Source organism: Podarcis gaigeae (assembly GCF_964106915.1).
Source record: "Podarcis gaigeae genome assembly, chromosome: 16".
Classification (NCBI taxonomy): Eukaryota; Metazoa; Chordata; class Lepidosauria; order Squamata; family Lacertidae; genus Podarcis; species Podarcis gaigeae.
In genome coordinates this window covers 19,918,059-19,943,374 of record NC_139693.1, presented here as the reverse complement: position 1 = coordinate 19,943,374, position 25,316 = coordinate 19,918,059, and the positions used below count along the sequence as shown (strand labels likewise).

The following is a 25,316-nucleotide window of genomic DNA, read 5'->3' as shown; positions in this document are numbered from 1 at the left end:
CCAGCAAAGACAGACAGAAGTTCATTCCTTGTTCCCGTACGTTTTCTGGACATCCGCAAGCGTCAGCCTCAGGTCCTCGGGGTACCGGAACTCCAGCTCAGCGTTTGCTAGGTAGTGTGTGCCGGCAAACTCTGCGAAGTAGCGGCCAATGTCTGGGTGAGGGATTTCTCGGGGCTCCATGTTGTACTCCAGATTCTCTGCAAGAGGAAGAAACGAAGGGAAGGTAACAGTTTCCGCAAGCTTGACAAAAAGAACCGTGGGGGTGCCTGGTGCCCGTTTGGGACTGGCAGGGCAAAAAGCGGGGAGGCTGTGGGGCTCTGCAGTGCGGGAAGGCAAGGCCACACCGGTGGGTCAAGGTTCAGGCAGTAAACAAGGCAAGGCTCTGGGGAACACAGAGCTCCGAAGTTACTCTAGCAAGGAACAGGCTAAAACAGCTATTTATGTGGCAGCAGCACCAGGTGCAGCTCGATTATTAGCATCTGCAAGGAGCTGCTGCTCTCCTTGAAAGGCCCAGCCTGCCCCTGGAACCTCCTATTGCGATGGAGCGCGGGGGTGGGTTTCCTCCAGTCCTCCTGCAGTGGAGTCCTCTGAGTCAGAGGATGGCAGTGCCACCTTCTCAGGCCAGGGAGGTACTAGCCGCCCCAGGTCTCTCTGAACTCATTTCTGAAGCTGGGCCTGCACACCCATTGCCTTTTGCTTCAGAGTCTCTGCTGCATCCCCAGAAGATGACTGCGGCGTCATGACACTGGGCAACAAGAGACAGAGTCGGGGGCAAAGGCAGGCTGGGCCAACTAATTCCACTTCCGTCCCTGTCCTCCTCTCTGCCAAGTTCTAGAAGGGCAACCCTGGCGCTAAAGAGGAGGAAGCTGGCAGCCAGGATTTCTCCCTGGACTTCCTATAAGCAAGAAGGCAGGCAGGTGGGGTCTGGCTGTGGGCAGGCCGAGATCAGAAGGGCGGAATCCTGCATGCCCTAACAGACCAGCCTCCCCTGAAGAAGTGGCTCATATCTGCTGTTATTCAGGGACTCTGTTGCCATTCAGAGCGGAGAATACTCTGGGGGGGGGGGGGAACAGTGTCAGCGCCGGGAATATGCCCCTCTTGGTAATTTGGCTGTATGAGTCTGCAAAAAGCCAATCCCTATAGCAGCCATAGGCAAACTCCGGCCCTCCAGATGTTTGGGACTACAATTCCCATCATCCCTAGCGAACAGGACCAGTGGCCAGGGATGATGTAGTTGGGAATTGTAGTCCCAAACATCTGGAGGGCTGGAGATTGCCTATGCCTGCCCTATAGGGATTGGACCTGCAGTTGCCACCAGAGGCCCTTCCTTCAGGTGTCTTCTCTGGGGGAGGTGTGGAGGGTGGCAATGAGGCAACGACTCCCTGTTTGTGTTGAACGCTCTCCCCAAGGAAACACTTTCTTTTTAAATACCAGTTCATCTACAATTATACATCTTGAACAAATGGAGGTACATACCCATCACCCAGGCAATACTAGTGTTTAAAGAACCAGCTAGGTGCCTATCATCTGTGCACTTCTGAGTGTGAAGCTCGAGAGTCAGAATAAGAACAAATATGGCAGGTTGCATATTTAAGAAAAACCCTTCCAAACACCCATTTGTATTGTGGTACAGAGCACCCTCTAGTGGAAGATCCCATCTTTTCAATTACTACTTGCATAGCATTTTTGATCTGCAGACTACACTACGTCCTTTTACAATTCTTATCTTATTTATACTCATGAGACAGACAATGAGCATTATCCCATATTACTTTTCACCTGCATGCTTATTTTTATTCTTTAATATTTCTATTCTGCCTTTCACAGGCTCAAGGTGCCATTTAGCTCCTAGCTTTCATATCTCAAGTTTCTAACACCAGTCTGCACCCCTGATTTGCACAGCTTCATTGGCATATGTTAAAGACCTGGAGTTTCTTTCCACATCAGAAGCGGCTGAAGGAGAATATCCTAGTGCTGCTTACCTTGGGCTGCGTATCGGCATGATCCGTCCTCCACCAATACGTTGTAGAAGGGCTGCTGGGAACCATGCGGCAAACTATGAACGTTCATGTTCCGGATCCATTCGTTCCCCATCATGCATGCCGGGTCCCAGCCGTAGATGACACAGTTATAGCCATATCTAAATTGAAAAATGGTGGGGAAAGGCGCACAACTCAATTGACAGTCAAATCGGAGGCAATATGGCACATATGCATTGGGGTGCCTGGGTGGAATCAAGAGGTTCTGCGCAGCCAGAACCCTTTGGGTCCATATCCTCCTATACATTTCTCTGATTCTATGGCTGTAACTGTTGACAATTGCAAAACACCCCTAGGAAAATAAGAGACTGGTATCCTATTGGAAAAAAGGGTTCTTGTCCCCCCCCCCTTCATTACAGCCATAATTTCACATGACAACATCACAAAGGAGAGTATCCAGCCCTTGTATATGGAAAGAGTAGAAGGTCTACTCTAAGTAGAATGATCTACTTAACCCCCCCCCCCCAAAAAAGGAGCAAAACATCAATAATTTCAACTGGAACACAACTTTTCCACAAAGGATTTTGCATAGTGTTATGGTAATCAATAACCATCATCATGTTATTTGAACCTGATAGAATGAAAAAAACCTTGGTTATCTCAAGAGTACTGAAAAATCTGCCTCTTGGCTGAGGAAGCTGGGATTGCCTTTTACAGTGTTCAATAGCAGCATCCCAAATTGTCATACAATCTTCCTGCTGCTGTTTTGTTCCTGTTCTTAAATGGTAGCTGGAGTTACAAAAAAACACTAAGCCATGGTTTGCTTAGTTTGATTTTGATTTGTTTGACTGTGTGAACCCAGCCCTGTAACTTAAACCATGGTTTGCTTATTTTCCCAAACAATAACTGTATACCATGGTTTGCTGCAGGCTTATAAAGCATGGTTTGTTTTTAATTTTGGCTTGGCATTATGTGTGAACCAAGCCCAATTCCTTAACCGTGTGTTTGTTGGGCCACCTAAGATGCTCTCCAAGCCACAAGAACAGCTGGAAAACAAACCAAACTTTGGAGAAAAAAACCTATGCTTTGTTTGATCATCTGAGAGTTAAATCGTGGTCAGCTCATGATTCGATAAACAAACTATGGCTTAGTGTTATGTGTGAAACAGACCCATTAAGAGATAACTCTTTGTACATGAAAAAAAATCCATGCCAGGAGAAGCTTCAATGGCTCAGGAACTACAATTTCTCTCTCTGTTGTAATAACATGTTTTCCCAGGGGGCCGCAAAAAAATTATGCCCCCTTTATATATATCCCTGCTATCTGCAGGTCTTTGTACAACATGTCCAAAGCCAACTAAAAATAACATCGAATACAGAAATAGAACAGTGTTCCCAGGGAGCTAATTTTAACCCCATTCTTACGGTATACAGATGGATAAATGCTGTAGATAAAATTTGCTATTTTTTCTGGTTGGCAGCTTTGTATGTTAGTTCCCTCATGATAAAAGGAACTGTGCATTTGGGGACAAATTTTGCTTGTTTCATCCGGATCACGTTTCTTTCTTTTTTTGACTGGGCTGAACTTTTGAACTTTCAGCCCAGATTTTAGGGCAAAACAGCCAACCCATTCCTGCATTTCATCGTTGGGTAGGTGCTCAGTAAAGCTCCTTCACAGATTCAATTGGCAGATGGTCCCCAGCCAATTTTCCCCAAAGAGCATTATGGAGAAAAAAACGGTAACCCTTTCCCACCTGCAAATGGCTGAAATTGGGCTTAGGGTACCAAGCTATTTTGAATCAGTTCCCACAGGCATTACTGCCACTGTTGCTGAGGTTCAGCTTGGAAGCCGATTGGGATTGGGGGATGAGCAGCTCTGATCTGCCTGTACTTGCTGGTTCTGCCATTTTAACTATGCAATAGGGAACTTCCATGGATATGCAGATACTAATCCTGCTAGGTTATCGGTGGTGCTTGAATCTGTGATGATCCTCAAACTGAAAGCAAACATCTAATGCTGCAAGACACCAAACAAGCACAGAATACTGAGCGGAGGAGGAGGAATGGAACGGGATGGACTCGCCTCTTATGTTTCATAATCAAGCCGACAGAATAGCAGACGTCTTTGTGTTTCTCGTCCGAGTGGAGCTTCACGTCAGGCCCCGCTTCCTCTTTCCGCCGTTCGATGTGCTCTAGAGTATGCTGAACTAAATAGCCCACTGCTCCGTGCTGGGAGGGGTCCAGCGCTTGGATGTGTTGCAAGATGTCCAGCACCTTTGAAGAAGAAAGGCAAAATAATGCACCTTTGCAAACAGCTGCCATTTCCGTGAGCTGGTGCCACAGACAATGGGGTAGAGAGACTGGGAGCAGACCCTCCTGCTCTGACAGAACACATGTTCCCTTTCCCGCCCTGACCTGGCCACAGTGATCCATGTGACGGTCATCTCCAGGCTTGACTACTGTAATTCGCTCTACGCGGGGCTGCCCTTGAAGCTGACCCAGAAACTCCAGAGGGTGCAGAATGCTGCAGCGAGGCTCCTCACGGGGTCTCTGCCACAAGAACATATTAACCCAGTGCTTTTCAAACTGCACTGGCTCCCAGTAAAGTACAGGGTCAGATTTAAGGTGCTGCTTTTGACCTTTAAAGCCCTTCACGGCCTAGGACCCTCGTACCTATGGGACCGCCTCTCCCGGTATGCCCCACGGAGAGCCTCAAGGTCCATAAATAGCAACACCCTAGTGGTCCTGGGCCCTAAGGAAGTTAGTTTGGCTTCAACCAGAGCCAGGGCCTTTTCAACTCTGGCTCCGGCCTGGTGGAACGCTCTGCCTCATGACACCAGGGCCCTGCAGGATCTGATTTCTTTCCGCAGGGCCTGTAAGACAGAGTTGTTCCACCTGGCCTTTGGCTTGGAGCCAATTTGATTCCCTCCCTCCCTTTCTTTCTTTTTTCCTTTCCTTCTCCTCCTGCGATGAGGCTACATTTTAATATTTTAATGTTTCCATATTTTAATGTTGTATTTTAATTTTGTTTTTAAGTTGTAATCATTCAATCTGTTTTTATTATTGCTTGTAAGCCGCTCTGAGCCTGGCCTTGGCTGGGGAGGGCGGGGTATAAATAAATAAATAATAATAATAATAATAATAATAATAATAATAATAATAATAATTATTATTATTATTATTATTATTATTATTATTATTACTATGTTTGCAACCCTGACATTTCCACAAGGCAGTAGAGTCTCACGAGAGAGCATGCCACGCCTCATCTTTAAAGGCTTGGCAGGCATGGCTGGGAAACATTTTGGGAGACCTTTGCCGCTTCTATCCGGTTCAGAACTTCTTGCCCTGCTCCTGAACTCCTGCACTGTGACCCCTGAGCACTGTGTCTGTTGCCAAGGCCATACTGCGGCTTGCCTGATTTAAGATCTCTTTCTTACCGGCAAGCAAGGGCCTTTGCTTGCGTGTTTTGGGGCAGGAACCTGGGCAAGTGATGGCACACAAGGCTTTAAGTACCTTCTCTGGCCAGATTCCCAGGTGGAAGTATAATCGAGCCTGGAGCATGAGATGCTGCACGTTGTCTGGGTACATGGCCAGGTACAGATCCAAGGAGTCTCGCAGGAGCTGGTAGGACTGATCAGTGCTTTCCCTGGCAAATAGAAACAGGCAAAGGCAAAGGTTATGCTTTCATTCATGTTCATGAAACTGGTTGATCAGGGCCAATGGGGGCACTACCCCACCACCTTGCTCTGCCCCAACCAGCCTGCCTTTCTATTTGCAGTCAGGCCAAGAGATGGCCCTGCCTATCAGCCTCGTCCTCCTCCTTAGTCTCAACTCCTAGCTGGGAGGACATGGACAGGACTGGAATTAGCTGGCTCTGCCAGCTATTAGCTCCACCAGCTGCTGAGGTTCCTGCCTTCTGCCCTATCAGATCAGCAGCAGAAGACTTCTAGGAGACTTGGACCCTGGACTTCCCACTTTGTAGCTGCCGCTTAGCAGCTGCGGCATTTTGCCACCTGAACATATGATTTTTGGGTCTCCCCAGAAAGGGCTTTTGACGAAACGCTCTGCTGGGCTCTTACCGCTTCCCGATGTTCAACAAGTTGCCCACCATTCGCTGCAAAACCTCCTTTGCTGTCGCCACGCCGTAAAATTCCTCGGTCACGTGGTGCCCGATCAGGTACTCGCACTCTTTCACAGTGAGCTGCTTCCCCTTCCCAAAAGCGTCGATATAGGCATAGTCAAAGATGTTTGTGCTTCTGCAGAAAGAAAGCAAAAACGAAGGGCAAGCCTTTAGCAAGCATAGCATGCTTCTCTTTCTAGAAGAAACAAAGTGCTCTTCCACGCAATAATGGGGCTGTCACCCTCATGGCAGGAGTGGTGGGTATACCTTGACATGGTACAGGTGTGCGCACAGACATACAATGAGGTGGCCAGAAACAGCTTTATTTTTTAATACAGCACCCCTTAGGCACAGATAAAAGGGGTACACATTTTGCATGACGGTGTTGTTCTGGCTGCACGAAGAAGCAACCCATGGGGAGCTGAGACTGCTCTCAGGGGTGACGTAGGGTGTCTGTGTGTGTGTCTATGGGCAAATGCCATTTTCGCTCCCTGGAAATCCACTACCATTTATTCTAGGCAGCTGCATTCCCGCCATCTTGCGACACTGTCAGAGCCATTACAGAGTGAAATTTATAACTTTTGGTTCCACGGCTGGCCAGATCCCTGGCAGATAATGAGATCGCACCGACGTTATTGATGACTATGGCAAGTAGTGGGGGTTTTTCTAATCGAACGCGACCCATTTCTCTTCTGCAGTAGAAGGACACAGACGCACACAAACCCTTCCCATTACTTTGCCGTTTGGCAGCAGTTAACTTGAAAATGGCAATGCCGAAGCCATCTTGTTGCCTGAGATAGCTGCCTCTCTTGCTGCCTTGCCAGCTCGGAAAACAAGGTTCCTGGTGGGAGGGCGGGAGGCCAAGCAAAACTTTAAAAGCTTACCCTTCTGTCCCTTGGCACCATCTGAGCAAAAAGTGGCTGGGAAAGTTGACAGGCTCCAGCCGCACACCCAACTGCCTGGCAATTGTCAAGTAAAGCACCGACAAGCTGATTGGGATTCCAGTCCTGTGGATCAAAACCTGAAACCAGAAAAAGAAACCAACAGTGAGGGTGAGGGGTAGTCCCTCTGATCTGGGATTATGTTTAAGCCCACCCCCAAAAGCAGGGACTGGTTGGTTTACAGCCTTGCAGTACAATGGATCCTCTGTTCTTTTAAGGCGAAGAAGACAAAATAGGCCCAGAAGCTCCCATGTAACCACTGAGAACAATCTGTCTCTCTGTTTCGTTTATTTGTAAGATGTGTAAGCCGCTTTCCCCCACATTGTGCTCCCCAAGTGGTTTCCCATGGAAGAATAAAAGCATAACGTTAAGAACAGATACAATAGATAAAAACAGCACGAGAACAGCAGTAGTGCCGTGAGATTGCACTATCTGAAACCCCGGAGTTGATATTCCCAAATCCTGGGAGAATAAAGGGTGCAATGATGAGGTGATGGAAGGGCGAGACAGAGAGGAGACTTGGGAGTAACTAGGTCTCTGGTGGCTAGCGGATGGTCCCAAAGAGGCAACAGACAGTAACTGTCTGCCGCCTCTTTTCTTTGTGCTGCCAGGACATCCTCCCCTCTCCATGCTGCACCACTCCCTGCCCATTGGCTCAGATGATCAGAGAACCCTAACTTCCGCCTGCCCCCAGGCACATCTCTAACCTGTTCATTCTAAATCACTGCCTTTAGGGCGGCATGCAAACGTATTCCCATGCCAAAAAAGGCAAGTTAACGGGCAAGTCAGTTCTCCTGTTCCGACTTGTTTGTTCTCTTTACCTGGCGGATGTACGAATTCAGGGAATTGTAGTAATCCACCTCGTTTCCTTTGTATTTCAATTGCTCGTAGAGGACGTAGTTCATGGCATCGAGGACCTGCCTCTGAAGCTCCGCCTGAGAGACGATCAAGACCTCCCCTGAAACACAAGAATAAATTAATTCGCTGAAACGGGAGAGTTCTCACAGTGGCCAAAAAGAAGCCTGTGGGAAAACCACAAGAAGGACCTGCGCACAAGAGCACTCTCCCTTCCTGGGGCACAAGAGCACTCTCCCTTCCTGGGGCTTCCAGAAACTGAGTTCCTGCAGTCGCCTGCACAAATTCATCACCTCACACTCTGGGTAGCTCCCAACAGAATATTAAAAACACAATAAAACTTCAAACATTAAAAACTTCGCTAAACAGGGCTGCCTTCAGATGTCTTCTAAAAGTCAAGATAGTTGTTTATTTCCTTGACATCTGATGGGAGGGCGTTCCACAGGGAGGGTGCCACTACCGAGAAGGCCCTCTTTTGCCTGGTTCCCTGTAAATTTGCAGTAAGGGAACTGCTAGAAGGCGGTCGGAGCTGGATCTCAGTGTCCGGGCTGAATGGTGGGGGTGGAGACGCTCCTTCAGGTATACTAGGCTGAGGTCATTTTGAATTGGAACATTTTGAATTGGAAATGTACTGGGAGCCAATGTAGGTGTTTCAGGTCTGGTGTTATATGGTCTCTGCAGCCACTCCCATTGTAATGTCATTTGCCTCTGCTGGGTGAGAAGAGTGAGAGAAGGGGGGGGGTCATCTCTGTCCACTGGTGGCTTTGGCCCTGTTCACTGCCAGCATGTGGCCCCTGACAGATTTCTCCAGAGGAAATGTGGCCCTTGTCAGGAAAATGTTCTCACCTCTCGCCCAGGTGTGATAGCTCAGTCAGCATGTCAGCATCAGTCTTAATCTGAGGGTTGTGGGTTTGAGCCCCACGTTGGGCGAAAAAGTCTTCCACTGCAAAGGGCTTGAACTACATGACCCTTGTGGTTCCTTTCAACACTACAAGTCACCCTAGCGCAGAGTAGCTGCACTGCCATAGAAAAGGATGTCCAAAAAAACCCCACAAACAAAAAATTAACTCAAGTAGCTTTGTACAATACCTGCTTTTTGGGTCACACTTGGGTGCCTAGGGTTTTTCGATTTCAGGAATTTCCGAACTTTGGCCACAATATCGTCAACCTGGGCTTGGACACTTTCTAGGCAGATGTCCGACAGTGGGTTGCAATACTGGTCAATCAATACAGCCCCTGGAAAAACCCGGAAGAGAGGCAGGGCAGAAATATATTCCATTAAAATTACTCAAGGGTCGTGAGCAGATTTAATTTCAAATGGTAAGAGCTGCCGGGTAATGGGAAGTAGCGGCTGGACAGACACCTGCCATGGGGCGCTGTAGCCGCTGGGTCCCTGAATTGAGTGGTGAGTTGATTAGATTGGGGCGGGGAACCACTTAAAACCTGAGGGCCACATTCGCTTGTTAGCAGCCTTCCAAGGGCTATGTAACAGTGGTGGGTGGAGTAACAGATGGGACCCACCCACCCACCTCTCCTCTCTCCTGCAAGTTAAGCAAAAGGCATTATCATGGTTCATGAGCACATAACATCTAAGCAAACACAGAGGGCGTGGCCTCTGTGAGGGGGCGTGGTCTAGGAGAGCCCCAAGGGCCAAATAGGGATGGAGGGCTGCATCTGTTTCCCAGGACTGGGGTTCCTCACCTTTGGAATAGATTTTCCCCCCAAAGAGCCCCTCCTCATGAAATTATAAAAACATTTTTAACCTTACACACACACACACACACACAGAGAGAGAGAGAGAGAGAGAGAGAGAGAGAGAGAGAGAGAGAGAGAATTGGCAAGTGAAGGAGAAGGAAATTCTCATTTTAGTAAGGTAAGTGAAGAATTTAAACTGGCCCGTCTGTATTGCATTAAGAGGAAATTAAAAGTTAAACAAGGCAAAGCAAATGGGGGTGTTGGGATAAAGCTCTTCAAATCCAGATAAAGATGGAGCGTGTGCATTTCAGAAATAATATTTGAGAACAGACCAGGAACAGAAAAAGATTGGACTGCTGATTTCGGGACAAACCACTGAATTAAATTACAAAATGGTTAAGATTCTGCCTGTTGTGTAATGAGTACAATGTGGTTTTTTGTTTTTTTGTAACTGCATTGGAAAATATTGGATGTGCCAGTAGATCACACTATTTTACTTTAACTACATTTTGAGTGATGCTCCATTTGGATTCTTTTGTGTGACGCAGAGCCTTTGGCTAAACAATAAAGATTCGGCTGGCAGGACAGATGCTTGCTATCGCGTTGAGGCCTCCACTCACCTTCCAAAAAGGACTGCTCCTCCGCTGGGCGCTGAAGATACACCTTCAGTTTCTTCAATATGTTTTGCTGCCGCATGAAGTAAAGGATTTTCTTTGCATAGTACTTCCACGTCAGGCCTTTCCTGCACAGCGAAGGAGAACCATTGTGGTGAGCAACCGCTTGAGTCGGAAGAATGGGAGGAGGAAAGCCAGGCACACAAAGAGAAATGCTTGAATGGCGCGATTATAAGGGGCTAGCCAAGCAGAGCATGGAAACAACTACCAAGCCCTGAAAGCAGGATCTTATTAATACGGCTCGGGTATCTCCTGTGACTTTAAAAGACAACTTCTGACCCCTATAGCACAATCTTATCTGTGGAATGCAAAAGCAGGCAGAGAACTACAATGCCGCTCAAATACTCTCACGCCAGCTGGGATTTTTGCCAACATCAATAGTTTTATTAAACTTCAGCAACAAACAAGAGAGGGGTAGAAAGAGATAAGGATCAGCAAACAATGCAGAAAAATTGCACCAGGGAGCCTGGCCATAAAGAATAAAGGAAGGCTTTAAAGTTGCAGTTCTTAGAGTGGCTTAATGGTCTATCCTTTTCCCCAGGAAACTCTGGAAATGGTAGCTCAGTGAGGGGAATATCAGCAGGGGGCAGGGTCTCCTAACAGCACCCGTAACAAACCACAGGTCCCAGGACTCTTTGTGGGGTTAAGAATGGAAAACTATTCCTCCAAGTCCACCTTATGACTTGGAGGGATGCAAGGTCCTCAGACCACTGTGTAAATATGGTGGGTATTGATCCTTCCAGGCTTGAAACGTCACATGCCACTTACTTAAGAGAATAGCCGAGGAAGACTTGATGCTGCTACATTTGTGTCAGTGCCTTGGACAGAAGACCAGTTTAATAATTATTCTGTAGTAAGAAAATGTTGTGTGCAAAGATATTTAAGATGTTTCTTGAGAGACAGTGCAATGTAGTGGTCAAGAAAGACCAACTAAGACTGGGAAGACCCAAGATCTGAATGGCTACATTCAGACCAAGGCCTTCAGCTCAGTATACCTGAAGGAGGTTTCCACCACATTGTTCAGCCCAGACACTAAGGTCCAGCTCTGAGGGCCTTCTGGTGGTTCCCTCACTGTGAGATTACAGGGAACCAGGCAGAGGGCCTTCTCGGTACTGGCACCCTCCCTGTGGAAAGCCCTCCCATCAGATGTCAAGGAAATAAACAACTATCTGACTTTTAGAAGACACCTGAAGGCAGCCTGTTCAGGGACGTTTTAAATGTCTGATGGTATTATTATTATTATTATTATTATTATTATTATTATTATTATTATTAATGTTGGGAGCTGCCCAGAGTGGCTGGGGAAACCCAGCCAAATGGGTGGGGTATAAATAATAAATATTATTATTATATTATTATTTATCATGATGGGAATTAGCCTGGCTTGGTTCCTGTAGCCACGAGAAGGGGTGCAGAAACATTCACTCCTGTTTCCAAAAGCGCTTACCGTATTTTTCGCTCTATAACACGCACCTGACCATAACACGCACATCGTTTTTAGAGGAGGAAAACAAGGGAAAAAACATTCTGAATGAAACAGTGGATGTATCATTTTTGTGCTTCATGCTGTGGCCACAGACATGTGATCTGATGGTGAATTTGGGCTGACCCAATGCAAAAATCCTGAGAATCCCTGTGCATCCATGGTTTGTAACCACGTTTTTGCACCATTGCAGCCCCAGGCAACAGTGGGTGCGTGATTTTTGGGGGGCAGGCTGTAGCCATGGACATGCTATGTGCTCTGATGGTGAATTTGGGCTGACCCAATGCAAAGATCCTGAGGATCCATGTGGATCCATGGTTTGTAACCACGTTTTTGCACCATTGCAGCCCCAGGCAACAGTGGGTATGTGATTTGGGGGGGGGGCAGGCTGTAGCCATGGACATGCTATGTGATCTGATGGTGAATTTGGGGTGACCCAATGCCAAAATCCTGAGAATTCCTGTGGATCCATGCTTTTTAACCACATTTTTGCACCATTGCAGCCCCAGACAACAGTGGGTGCGTGATTTTGGGGGGGCAGGCTGTAGCCATGGACATGCTATGTGATCTGATGGTGAATTTGGGGTGACCCAATGCAAGGATCCTGAGAATCCCTGTGGATCCATGCTTTTTAAGCACATTTTTGCACCATTGCAGCCCCAGGCAACAGTGGGTGCGTGATTTTTTTGGTGCAGGCTGTAGCCATGGACATGCTATGTGATCTGATGGTGAATTTGGGGTGACCCAATGCAAAGATCCCGAGGATCCATGCTTTGTAACCACATTTTAAGTGGGGAGCGAAGGAAAAACAAAGAAGGGACATTAGAGGGGTGTGCAGAGAAGCAGCTGGCTAAGAATGCAGGAGAGGGATTTAACGGGAGGGAGGAAAGAAAGGCAAAAGTTTCCCCCCACCCAAGCCAGCCATCTCTCTCTCTCTCTCCCTCCCCCCTCTCTCTCTCCCTCCCCCTCCCCCCTCTCTCTCTCCCTTCCCCCCTCTCTCTCCCTCTCCCCCAGCAGCAACGGAGCTTGCCTGGAGGGGAGGGGCTTTCCCTGCTCTTTGTTCCGTTTCAGCAAACACAGCAACGAAACAGAGGAGGGTGGGCAGTAAGACCCTGAGGCAGAATGCAGGAAAGCAGCCGCTTCCTCTTTTCAGGTTTCGCTTCTCCGTGCAGCGTGCAGCGCCGCGATTTGATTTTTGCATGATTTTTCGGCTCCAGGGACCACACATTCACTCTATAACACGCACAGACATTTCCCCTTCCTTTTTAGAAGAAAAAATCTGCGTGTTATAGAAGGAAAAATACGGTAATTTTAACCACTGTTTGTGTTCTTTGTGTTCCAAGAACCCAATTCTACAGAATGCTTCTTACTCACATCCTATTGTTTCACTATACCAGGTGTGTGGACAACTTTGTCCCTCTAGATGTTGCTGAACTACAACTCCCATCAACCCCAGCAAACACAGGCAATAGCCAGGGATTACGGGAGTTGCAGTTCAGCAACAGATGGACTACGTGCCCCACACCTGCTCTATACCCTCCTGGGCTCTGAATGCATGCACAGGTGATGCTCCTGTTTCTCCCAATTCAGATCCGTCCACTCCAGCAAACAGATCAAACCTCACAACGCATTATCCTCTAGTCAATCAGGGCGCTCAGTAGGAACAGACACACTGTCAGGACGGCTTCCAGGGAAACAATTTAGCTTAATGATAGCAAGTGGCAAAGACTGCAGCATCGTTAGCATAAATTTGCTCTTAATAAGAATGTGTGCGGCCAACGCAGCAGCTCAAATGATGTTAAGCAGAAACCTCACCAATGCAAAATATTAAGCTGCAGCCTTGTTAGAAGGTGAAACAAAGCTGAGCACCCAATCAACTATAAAACTTCATTGTAGTCTTTAAAACAGGGATAGGGAACCTGTGGCCTTTCGGATATATTGTTGGAACATATCCGTCAGCTCCAGTCAGCATGACTAATGGCCAGGGATGATGAGAGCTGAAGTCCGGCAATCTCTGGAGGTCCACAGGTTGTCTGCCTCTGCTTTTAAGACTTCCTACACAGTCCTTGCAGTTTTAATCAATTAGATCTGCATACATTTGCATACAAATTTGCATACAAAAGCAGACTTCTTTTTTTTTTTAGATTATGCACTGTAACATCTCAGGAGAGGCATTTCCGATTGTCTCTTGCACAGAGAATGCAACATTTCTCATAAGACTGGCACTTATTTTATTTATTTATTTTTATCAAAGGTATATACCGCCCTTCATCTGAAGATCTTGGGGTGGTTTGCAAGATAAAAATGCAGAATAAAAGCACAAAATAAACAGTTAAAACAAAAACAGACAATAAACCCCACATCCCACAAGCACATTTAAAAGGCCGTAGAATATTAATCAGCCAAAGGCCTGGTTGAAGAGGAATGTTTTCACCTGGTGCCTAAAGATGTATAATGAAGGTGCTAGATGAGCCTTCCTGGGAAGAGCATTCCGCAAATGGGAAGCCACTGCAGAAAAGGCCAGTTCTCATGTTTCCACCCTCTGGACCTCTTGTGGAGTAGGCACACAAAGAAGGGCCTCAGAGGATGATCACAGAGTCTGGGTCGGTATATCTGGGGAGAGGCAGTCCTTGAGGTATTGCTGTACTGAGCTGCTTAAGGCCTTATAGGTCAAAACCAGCACTTATTAATAGCTGGAATGGTATAAGACCAGGTTCGAATCTCTGCTCGGCTATGGAGCTTGTTGGTTTGCCTTGGACAAGTCTCTCGCTCTAAGCCTCACCAACCTTGAAGGAACGTTGTGAAGATTAAAAAAACCCCGGAGAGGAAATCATGTCTGCTCTCTTGTAACTTCTTCAAAGAAGAGGGATTATGAATGCAACATTTAAGAATTAAATTGCACATGAGTTTGCAGTGTCTGTTAAGTTTCTGTAAAAAATATTTAAAATCTGCTGGCTGGGTAAATCAGGCACACTGCTTCAGTCAGTCAAAAATGTTTTAACTGGCCGATCAATTAATCTAAACTTTGCAGCCCTATGGAAATGCAATTTTGTTTTTGCAGCCCCTCCTAGCTCTTTTAAAATTCAGGCTCACCTTCCTTCCATATTAAGGATGGACATCAGCTCATCCTCAAAGAAGTGGCTTGGGCACTCGAGGGTTTCAATATCAGTGAAGCCGTCACAGGGCACCTAGCAAAAGAACATAGTGTTACCCCATCACTAAGGACTTTAGGGAAGGTCCAGGGCTCATCTGAAAGGGCACATGCTCTACATGCAAAAGGTCCAAGGTTTAACCCCCAGCATCTCCATGTAGGTGTCTGAAACCCTGGAGAGTTGCTGCCAGTCAGTGTGTACACAATATTGAGCTAGATAGACCAATGGTCCATCTTAAGGCTTCTATGCCTTAAGTGAAGGGCCATAGCTCAGTGGTCTTGGACGCTGAAGGTACCATGTTCAATCCCAGGGCAGGGAAATGACTCCCGTCTGAAACTCTGGAGAGTTGCTACCAGTCAGTGTAGACAATGTTGAGCTAGATGGACCAACGGTCTGACCCAGTCCAAGGCAGCTTATTTTGTGGGGAGGGTCATAGCTCAGTGGCAGAGCATCTCCATCTCCATGTAGGGTTGGAATTGATCTCTGTCTGAAACCCTGGAGAATTGCTGCCGGTAGACAATATTGAGTAAATGGACCGGTACAAAGTAGCTTCCTCCGTTCTTAGGACTTTTCCTGTAACCCACTAGGAAACTATCAAGCACACTTTTGTATCCTGGGTCACAAAAGGATCATGGGATGCACAGGACGAGTGTTTCTCAAATAAACAAGAAATCTTACATGATCCGAAAAGAACCTTTTGGAAAATGATGCTACAATTCTCCGAGCTTCCAAACCAGCTTTATGCCGTTGTTTGTATTCCTCCAGCCAATTCACGCTGTCCACCTGGTTATAATATTTCATAAGCGATGGCCACCTGTGGAAGAAGCAGACAAATCAAAACACAGTGGTCAACATTTCACATCTTCACAGAGTTGTTCAGGATGCCAAGAGGCAGGGGGAATAGAACAGGAAAATGGAGTAAGGAGAAGTGGTCTCCTTGAACCACTAAAAGGGGTGGGAAGCATGTGGCCCTCTAGCCGTGGCTGGACTGCACTTCCCATGATCTCTGACCATTGGGCTATGCTGGCTAGGGATGATGGGAGCTAGAGTCCAGGAGCTGCTGGAGGGCCACGGGTCCCCCCCCCTGGAATGAGGTATCCTGGAGAAGGAATGAGGTCGAAGGAGGTACACCACAAGTGTAATACACATGCACACACCCCATTTCACCTGTTACAGTGAGAGGTTTCAGAGGACTGACACCCTGCTAAACACTAAGGTTGATGAAACATTCATGTCACAGTGGGGAAAGATTTCAGGAGGGCAGCAATGGGGGGAAAAACCACAAGAAGGGTCTCCTTCCCCAGCTGGCTCACCCTGATGAGTCCTTTTGTTCCAGGCTGATTAGAACCCTAAACAGAGGCACTCCTCCGTATGGGCTGAAGATCTCATGCCCAGCTGTGAAATGTGGCCCTATATAAATTATATAATTCTGAATATTTGGGGGACTTTCTGAAGGTAAGTGGATAAATATTCTTGCTTTTTTATTTTTAAAAAAGAGATCCTCCCCCTCTCACCCTGCGCCCCACTCCAACAAGGCCTGAGCACGCTTTTTACCATGGTCCAAAAATGATGGGCATTGGGGGGGGTAGCTGGGGGGGGGGGAACTGAACTGCTCAAGCCCCTTACTGAAGAGAGGTATAACCGTCATTGGACTACAAATCCCATAATCGCTGACCGTGCTAGTTGGGGCTGATGAGGAGTTGGGAGTCAAACAACACCAAGAGTGCTAAGCTGCGCCTGGAGTGAAGGAGACAGGGGCATCCCTAAGCTCTCCCAGTCACACAAATTATTCTAAATAGCCCAAGGCTTGGTGCTCATTTGTTCCTGAGCCCCAGGGGTTAGACCTGTAAGGAAAATGTACTATATCACTAGACTGCTATACTGCTAGTTCAGGCCTAGCTGGAGAGGAAGCTACTAAAGACTCTTCAGAACCCCCCAGCTTGTTACTTATATTTTCAAAGTATGGTATCTTCGTGTAGGCATCCCGTAGCCACACAGGAAGATGCCTTATATCAGTGTGCAGGCAGGTAGGGTCTCAGCCAGCCTACCAGATGGAGCTGATAGGCAGCTGCCTTCAACACAGAATTAACCTGCGCTTCCATGGACAGCTGTGAGTCCAAAATGACTCCCAGACTAGAGATGCACCTGGTCCTTTAGTGGCAGTTACCCTGCTCAGGATCAAGGAGTCCTCCCCACCTACCTACCTGCCCGTCCCATGTCCCCCTTCTGTCTCTTCGAGATTCAACCTCAATCCATCTACTGAGGATGCTACTGAGGACTCACCAGAGCTCCCCAGCTTGTTATCTATATTTTCAAAGTAGAGTATCTTACTGTAGACATCCCCTAGCCACAAAGGAAAACACCTTATATCAAGTCAGACCATCACTTCACCTAGCTCAGAACCACCTACATTGACTGGCAGGAGCTCTCCAGGATTTCAGACTGGAGTCTTTCCCAGCACTACCCGGAGATGAACCTGGGACCTCCTGCATGCAAACCACATGCTATGCATCCAGAATAAATGCAAGGGACGTGCCCACTGGGCTTGTCTCTAACCTCCAAATATAAGGAAGCTGCCTTATACTGAGTCAGACCATTTGTCATCTAGCTCAGTATCACTGACACAGACCGGCAGAAACCCTCCAGCCCTCCAGGCAGGAGTCTTTCCCAACGCTACCTAGCAGTGTTTGAAACTCCCATTGTTCTAGGCACATACTGCGACAGGGAATTTCATCAGCACATGCAGTTTCTGAGCTCTGGGCACAGTACTGTGCCTACAATTTCAGATTAAAACTGCAGAGTGGAAGGAAAGGAGGACCTTTTTCTGCCTCCCCACTTCCAGCTACTCTCTGACAACTGGAGAAGAGACCCTCTTAAGAATATTAGGGGGGTAGGCAGGTCTAGGACTAGACCATGTGAAAAAGGAAGATAATATTTTAGCTGAAGTTCATTCATTTTCAGCTTTGTATTTTTGTTATTAAAAAAGTGTGCCAAGACATTCTGTTGCTCCGCCCACAACCGAGGTTTAAGGTGCCATTTAGCTCCAACATTCGCATCTCGGTTTCTAACACTGCTACCTAGAGATGCCGGGGATTAAAGGAGGGCCCTTCTGCTTGCAACACATGAGCTCCCGTTTCCTGACAGCTAAATAGCAGGTGGCAGAACTCCCTACCCCACCCTGCAACACTTCTTCCAGCAAACTATCACAGCGAATGCTGCTTTGAGGATTCATTGTGTTCAAAAAAGGATTATAACTTCTTGAATCTGCCTATCCCCCTTGAACCAGGAGGAGGTCGACGGCAGTGTGTGTACACTGCCAGAGCACATCCTCAGCTGGCCGGCATTGGGAGCTGGAGAGGCCAAAGGGAGGGTGGAGGGGATTAGCCTCAGAGGACACAGGCCCTGTGACTTGCAGCCGTGTTTCTGAGCAGCTCAGCCAAGTGCCCAGCATTTGCTTCTTGCCAGGAAATATAGGAAGAAGTCGCTTGCTCCCTGTTTCCCAAGTGTATCGGGCACAGGAGAGCTGTGCCAACAGCCGCTTTGGGTGGCATGGAACCCAGAGCTCTCTTTGATATCCAGGACAGGGGGGAAAATAAAGCCCAAACATGAGCTGTAATTCTGGGCTACCTGCTGCAAACCCTGGTGCCCTGGAAGCTCCTGTGACATTGAGGATTAATGATGCACCTGCCTATCTATTCAACACCATGAAGGTTTTCTGGAAGAGAAATCTTGGCATAACATGGCTGTGAGATAAAGCCTATCAGAGGCTGCCCAGTCAAGCTATGTGCTTCCTCCTCACAAAATGTCAACACTAGGATTAACCAAAAGATGTGGATATAGACCTTATCTGTCAGCTTTCGAACAATTCCCAAGTTAACATATTTTTTTCAGAACACAAAGGAAAAGCAGGAGTCACAGTAGAAACTGCCAGTCAAGAGAGATTTGAAGGATGCAAAATCCATGTGGGAGTTTGGACAGGACCATAGGCTATTCGCGAAAACAAAGAGTTGTGGTTGAGTTATCTAGTTCGTACATTAACCAATATCCCGATACACACACATTACACAATGAAGCTGTTCTAGATTCATATTGTTCCATCTAGTTCAGTACAGTGGTACCTTGGTTTATGAACTTAATCCGTTCTGGAAGTCCATTCTTAAACCAAGGCGCACTTTCCCTAATGAGGTGTCCCACCGCCGGTGCCCTTCCACCATTTGGTTTCAGTTCTTAGACCGAGGTAAAGTTCGCAAACTGGGATACTACTTCCCGTTTTGTGGAGTTCGTAAACCGAATCGTTCGTAAACAGGGCTGTTATTAAACCAAGGTACCACTGTATAGTCTATTCCACTGGTCTTCAACTGGTGGGTCAGGACCACCAGTGGACTGCTGTCTGATCTAAGATGGGTCACACTCTTACCAGGGAAGAGTGTTCCCACCATGGAAATATGTGGTAAAAGATTAAGAAACAGGTCCCAAAATGCATGTTTGGGTTAAAAGTGAATACTGGGGCTGCAATGGTTGAAGATACCTGCTCTACTCTACCCTGAGCAGAAGTTTCAGGTAGGTTCCCCACCTCTTGCCCTACTTGAAGGTGCTACAGATTGATCCTGAAAAGGTTCGCAACCGAACTGTGTGCTCTACCACTGAGCAACGGCCCTTTGTCCTTCGTGCTAAGCTGTTAGGAGATTCCTATTCCCCTTCCAAAGCTACAGTTCCCAGAGTGCCTAAACAATCAAGCCCTCTTCACAGGGAACTATGGGAACTTGAGTTTTCCAAAAAAACTCTGAGCACCCTTAACAAACTACAGCTCCCAGAACTCGGGGGGGGGGGGTAGCCACAACTATGTTTATCATAGCACTTTAAATGTATGGTGTGAATGTGGCCTCAGTCCTGCTTAAGAGTAAACCCCTCAGAATGAATGGACCTCAGGCTCATTAATTTCAACCAAGCTGGGATAAAATAATAACAACAATTCCTGAATTTGTTTAATAAATAGCTGATCTGGACCATGATTGGGGCAAAGGGTTGACTGCTCCTGCCACAGCCAGTCCCAAGCTGACTATTTGCTGACTAATTATTATTTAAACAATAATCAGCATCAGGAGACAAAGCAGCCTTCTCCAATATGGAGCCCTTGCTGAGGCTGATGGAAGTTGTAGTCCAAAACAGCTGGTCAACAGGTTTGCAAAAGTTTGGCTAGAAAGAGGGCTAATTTTATGTCTCGTTTGCTCCAGATGAGGAACATCACTTTGCAAACACCTTCACAATATATGGCAATGTTGCTGCACAGTAGTATTGTGAACAAACACACAACAATGGCTTCAACTTTTTAAATCAGGATGTCAATCTGTTAACTTTTGAGGCGATGGTGTGGCAGAATACATCACTGTAGGAGACTAAATCATAACTTGCAGGCAAGCTCTCTCACACAGTCAGTGACAATAGAACTGGACCAATATATGTAAATTTCTTATCTTGGCCCATTTTTGAGAACAGGAGAAGTTCATATGCAGCCTGGCTCTGACCATGTCTTGGCAGAAGACGACATGGTTTTATTGCTTTTTCTAACTGCCAGTTGGCTTGCAAAACTCAGGCTGAACAATTAAAAGGAAGAGAATATTCTCTCCCCACCTGTGAAAGAGGCTGCTGAACAACGGACAGCTCCCCAGTTCAGCAAGCGATTTTCCTGGGTCGCTTTCCAGGCTCTCTGTCTGCGATTCAGAGTTCGGCTTTATCATCTCAGCCGCCAAGTTGGACCTTTGAAAGATTCAGAGCCAGCCACGTGAGCCATCGCGAGTCTGTATTCCAAAAGCGGCTGTTTCTCTGATCGCTGGACTCCTGGCAAAAGTTGAGATATTGACCCTGTTACTCTGGGCCAGGCTCCATCTTGAGTAATTACATCTGAGTGCTTTGAAACCCCCACTGCAATTTCAGTTGGAGGAGTTATTCTTTACTCATTGCCCTAAAATAAACAGTTGCTGAAATAATGTAACGCAGTGTGGCCATATTCCTCATGGAAGGTTCACTGGGCCCCTGACAGCACTTCGGATGCTAAAATCGAGAACTACAATAAGGGAACAGCATGAAGCAGTGATGAAAGTATACAGATACAGAATATCACTTATTTTAGTAATGACAGAGAACACTATTATGAGCTTTTAAAAACAAACAAAAATCTGTTTGCCATTATGATAATTTCCAAACTGGGTGAACATGCAGGAAAATGGCAAATGAAGTTCAAGGTCAGAGCAAATTGATGCGTAATGCAACAATTTTTCATTGATCATTTTAATATTCCTTGTAAGCAGCTTGCAGGTATTACTACAATCCAAGGGGCAAACATATTTCGCTAAATAAAAAAATAAACCCTAACTTTAATATGTGCCAATGGTGTTTGAATTGTGACTAACCAAAGAAGAGATCTTGGGGTTATGGTGGTTGACACAATGACAATGTCAAACCAGACGATCAGCTTATTAAGCATTCATCTCCCTGATTTGTTTGCGGGGATATTAGACAACACTGGCTTTTTATTGAGCATTCATTCTGATGCGTTTGTGGGCAGGTTAGATGCCACTGTATTGAAACAAGCATTATCCCACACTTTCTGGAGCACTCCCCCATCACTTTTCTTTTTTTGCAAAAATTCTGCTCTTTGAGGAAATAGGTTTGTTACACAAGACCTACTAATCAATTGCACTGCCTGAATTTGCCTGCATATGATTCAAGCCCACCCAGTGTTCAAAATTAGTCAAGCACCTTACTTAGCACATTTTGCACCTGACTATTACATGGCGCTGTGGGTAAAAGCCTCAGCACCTAGGGCTTGCCGATCGAAAGGTCAGCGGTTCGAATCCCTGCGGCGGGGTGCACTCCCGTTGCTCGGTCCCAGCGCCTGCCAACCTAGCAGTTTGAAAGCACCCCCGGGTACAAGTAGATAAATAGGGACCGCTTACTGGCGGGAAGGTAAACGGCGTTCCGTGTGCTGTGCTGGCTCGCCAGATGCAGCTTTGTCACGCTGGCCACGTGACCCAGAAGTGTCTCCAGACAGCGGTCTCTTAAGTGAGATGGGCGCACAACCCTAGAGTCTGTCAAGACTGGCCCGTACGGGCAGGGGTACCTTTACCTTATTACAACCAAGTGAAGATGCCTGGGCACCAGGATGGCGCCTGACATCTTCACCATCTGGAGGTGCATGTCTGGGGATCACTGGAACTTGACTGTTTTCACATACTAATACCACATCCTGTAGAATTCTATCAATTATGTACATTTTAACTGCACAATCAGAATGAATTTCAGGAACCATTTCATTTACCCCACCCCACTACCCTGCTCACAGATGTGAAGAACATTCTTAAGTTATGAATGGTCCATATCACCATTAAGAGAGGTCGGAATAGGTGCAGGGTTCGAAATTAGCAGGGAGCAAGGCGCATTTTGCACCTAAAGATTCTCCATTTGTGAGCACCTCAAAAAGTCTGGGTGCCATTTTTTTGTGCCTGGCTGATACTCAAAAATTACTGAAATGTAGTGCTTTGAAGCCTCCAAGTATATGTTAAGGATAGGCAATATGTTAAGGAGTTTAACAATAAAGAGTAGAATGTTTTGAAAACTCAAGTATGGTACCAATATTTTTACTGTCAACACCAAATCAAACATATATTAGCAATTTCTGCTAAAAATTTGATATTAACAATGTGTCACTTACGTGAATTGTGTATTAATTCATGCTTATTAAAATAATAAATAAAAAGTGTTGCCGACCCTCACACCCCAGGCGACTAGACATTCTGTTTTGGTGCCAACAACCCAGGTCCAAGAAGACATTTGGCTCCTAGCTTTTCTAACACTGCCAATATATATATATATACGGACTGTGCCTGGATAAAGTGATTTTTCTTCTTTCAGTTCTCAAAGCCACTATTTTGCCACTGGCTCTGGATGGCAGATGTTGGATTTCGCACCCCCCAGCTGAGCATCCCTGATCCTTCTCCTGCTCGCATGCAAGTAGCGGCAGGATTGGGGCTCCCACAGCTGGGGAGTGGGGGGCTTCACACACCCCAGCTGAACAGCCCCAACTGCTAGGCTGAGGCATGCAGCTCCTCAGCCAAACACGTTAAAGAAGCAAAGGGAGGAACAAGCTGTATCGGCTTCTCGGTGATACAGCTTGTTTCTCTCTCTTTGCCAGTACAAGGGGCAGAGTAGGACGGTAGCGTCATTCAGCAGTATATTGCAGGTGACACTGCCACCACTCCCAGCTGCAGCTTGTTTCTCCCTCAGCTCAGGAGCGGTGGCGGTTTCACCTGCAATATTCCTCTGAGTGAAGCTGCCATCCCACTCTGCCCCCATCCCAATCTTGTATCGATACATCGCCCAGGCCTACTCCACATGCGACTTCCAGATCTTTTGAATTACAACTCCCATCAGCTGCCTTACACACACAGTTCAGGGGCATTATCTTCCCAGTATTCCTGTTATTGCTGTTGTGTCTAGAAACCTTGGCAGTGGAAACTTCCCTTGGGCCAGGGATACCAGGCCTTTCTCCTTTTCCTCCCCCTGCACTCCGCCTATGCTCAGGAATTATCATACCAATGTCCAGGGCCAGAAAATTCTCCCTGCACCTGGGAAATTAGACCTTCCACTTTTCCCTGCCTCTGTACTCTCTCCATGCTCAGTGGCATCATCATCATCCCACTATCACTGCTATGGCTACGTGTAAGGACTGAAGCCTCTGTGCATAGGATGCCACCTCCAGTCCTTCCTCATTTGCACTTTGCCCATGCTCAGGGACACCATTTTCTTGATTGTCTCTGTTTCTGCTGTAGATGCAAAGGCTCCAAACTCTCCTTTTTCTGTGCTCTAACCATGCTCAGAGGCTCCTCCTGCTGCACTCTGCCCATGCCAGGAAGGCACCATCTTCTCAAAGTCACTGTGTTGCACTTAGAACAACACCAGGCCTTCCTCCTCTTTCCTCCTGCAGCACTCTGCCCATGTTCAGAGGCACCACCTTCCCAATGTAACCACTGCTGCTGTGTGTGCTCCAGGCAACAGAAAACTCTCTTGCCCTTACACTGTGCTTAGGTCAACATCACATGCACACACCCTACGCATGCTCAGAGGCACCGCCTTCCCACTGACAATGCTGTGTGAGCTTCATCAGCCTGAAAACTCCCAGTGAGCTTAGGACGATGCCACCAGGCCTTCCTCCTGCTGCACTCTGCCCAGGTTCAGGAACACCACCTACCCAATGCAACTATTGCTACTGTGTTTACTCCAGGGAACTGAAAACTCCCTCACCAAGCCTTCCTCCCCTCTGCATCCTGCCCATGCCCAGAGGAACCACCTTCTCGACGTCACTGCTCCATGACCTAAAACATGCACATCTCTGCACTTAGAACGCCAGGTCTTCTTGCTGCTGCACTCTGCCCATGCTCAGAAGCACACCTACCCAGTGCAACTACTGCTGCTGTGTATGCTCCAGGGAACTCCCTCGCCAGGCCTTCCTCCTGCTGCACTCTGCCCATGCCCAGAGGCACCACCTTCTCGACGTCACCGTTACGCGGCCTGAAACACGCACATCTTTGCGCTTAGAACGCCAGGCCTTTCTTCTTCTCTGCACTCTGTCCATGCTCAGAGGCACCACGACCTATGGACGTCGCTGCTCCTGCCACCTTTCCGAGCCCCCCCCCCCATTCCTCCACTCTTTCCACACACACCCCCACCCGTCCCTGGGGCTCACCTGAGCCGGAGCTGCTCCCTCCAGACCTTCCCTCGGGGCTGGCAGGCCTCCCTGAGGCGGCGGCAGGTGCAGGCCAGGCGGGCCACGTCGGAGGCGTTTAGCGGGCCGCAGCACGCGATTAGCTCCAGAAGCTCCCCCGGCAGCTCCGCCAGGCTCGGAGGGGCCGGCCCGGGCCCTGGAGGAGGAGGAGGCGGCGGCGGCGGCAGAGCCAACTCCTCCGGCCCGTCCGCCTCCGCGGGGCCCGTCTCCGCCTCGCTTGCCCTCTCCGGCGCCGCCATCTTGCCTGTTTACCTGAGCGGCCCTCCAAGGGGGCGTCTCCAAAGAGACACACGCCGGCGGCGCAGAAAAGGTGGTCCGAAAAAAGAGGCGGGCGGGCGCGGCAGGAAGAGGCGGGAGGAGAATGACGCCGACGTTGAGAAAGGGGGCGGGGGGAACCACGAATGAGGCGGGCGAGAGAGAGAGAGAGAGAGAGAGAGAGAGAGAGAGAGAGAGAGAGAAAAGGAAAGGGACGCCCAGGGAGCGTCTGCGAATTGCTTTCCTTGCATAGAGGCGCACCGGCCACTGCTCGCTCTTTTTTTTCTTTTTCTTTTGGTTACAGTATTCCTCTCATCTCCCAGTGGGCAGGAAAAAGAAACTAATCAGGGAACAGCGGGAGGTGGGGGTTAGGGGGAAT

The 25,316-nt window shown here is 47.7% G+C and overlaps 1 protein-coding gene across 2 annotated transcripts in view; it reads right to left on the bottom strand.

Moving 5' to 3' along the window:
- FBXO21 (F-box protein 21) overlaps window positions 1–24,943 on the bottom strand; it is a 38,241-nt gene extending 13,298 nt beyond the window's left edge. The window contains exons 1-12 of one of the 2 annotated variants that reach the window (XM_083717278.1): window positions 24,644–24,943; window positions 15,580–15,715; window positions 14,843–14,937; window positions 10,213–10,334; window positions 8,987–9,133; window positions 7,864–8,000; window positions 6,986–7,122; window positions 6,061–6,237; window positions 5,495–5,627; window positions 4,062–4,252; window positions 1,983–2,140; window positions 41–197 (exon numbers count right to left, since the gene is read on the bottom strand). In XM_083717278.1, coding sequence (XP_083573404.1) covers window positions 41–197; window positions 1,983–2,140; window positions 4,062–4,252; window positions 5,495–5,627; window positions 6,061–6,237; window positions 6,986–7,122; window positions 7,864–8,000; window positions 8,987–9,133; window positions 10,213–10,334; window positions 14,843–14,937; window positions 15,580–15,715; window positions 24,644–24,921 — 1,868 coding nt within the window. In that variant the 5' untranslated portion in view covers window positions 24,922–24,943. Of the gene's footprint in view, window positions 198–1,982; window positions 2,141–4,061; window positions 4,253–5,494; window positions 5,628–6,060; window positions 6,238–6,985; window positions 7,123–7,863; window positions 8,001–8,986; window positions 9,134–10,212; window positions 10,335–14,842; window positions 14,938–15,579; window positions 15,716–24,643 lie in introns of both variants that reach the window. The other variant, XM_083717277.1, reaches the window with a different exon arrangement.
- Between the last annotated feature and the right edge of the window lie 373 nt (window positions 24,944–25,316).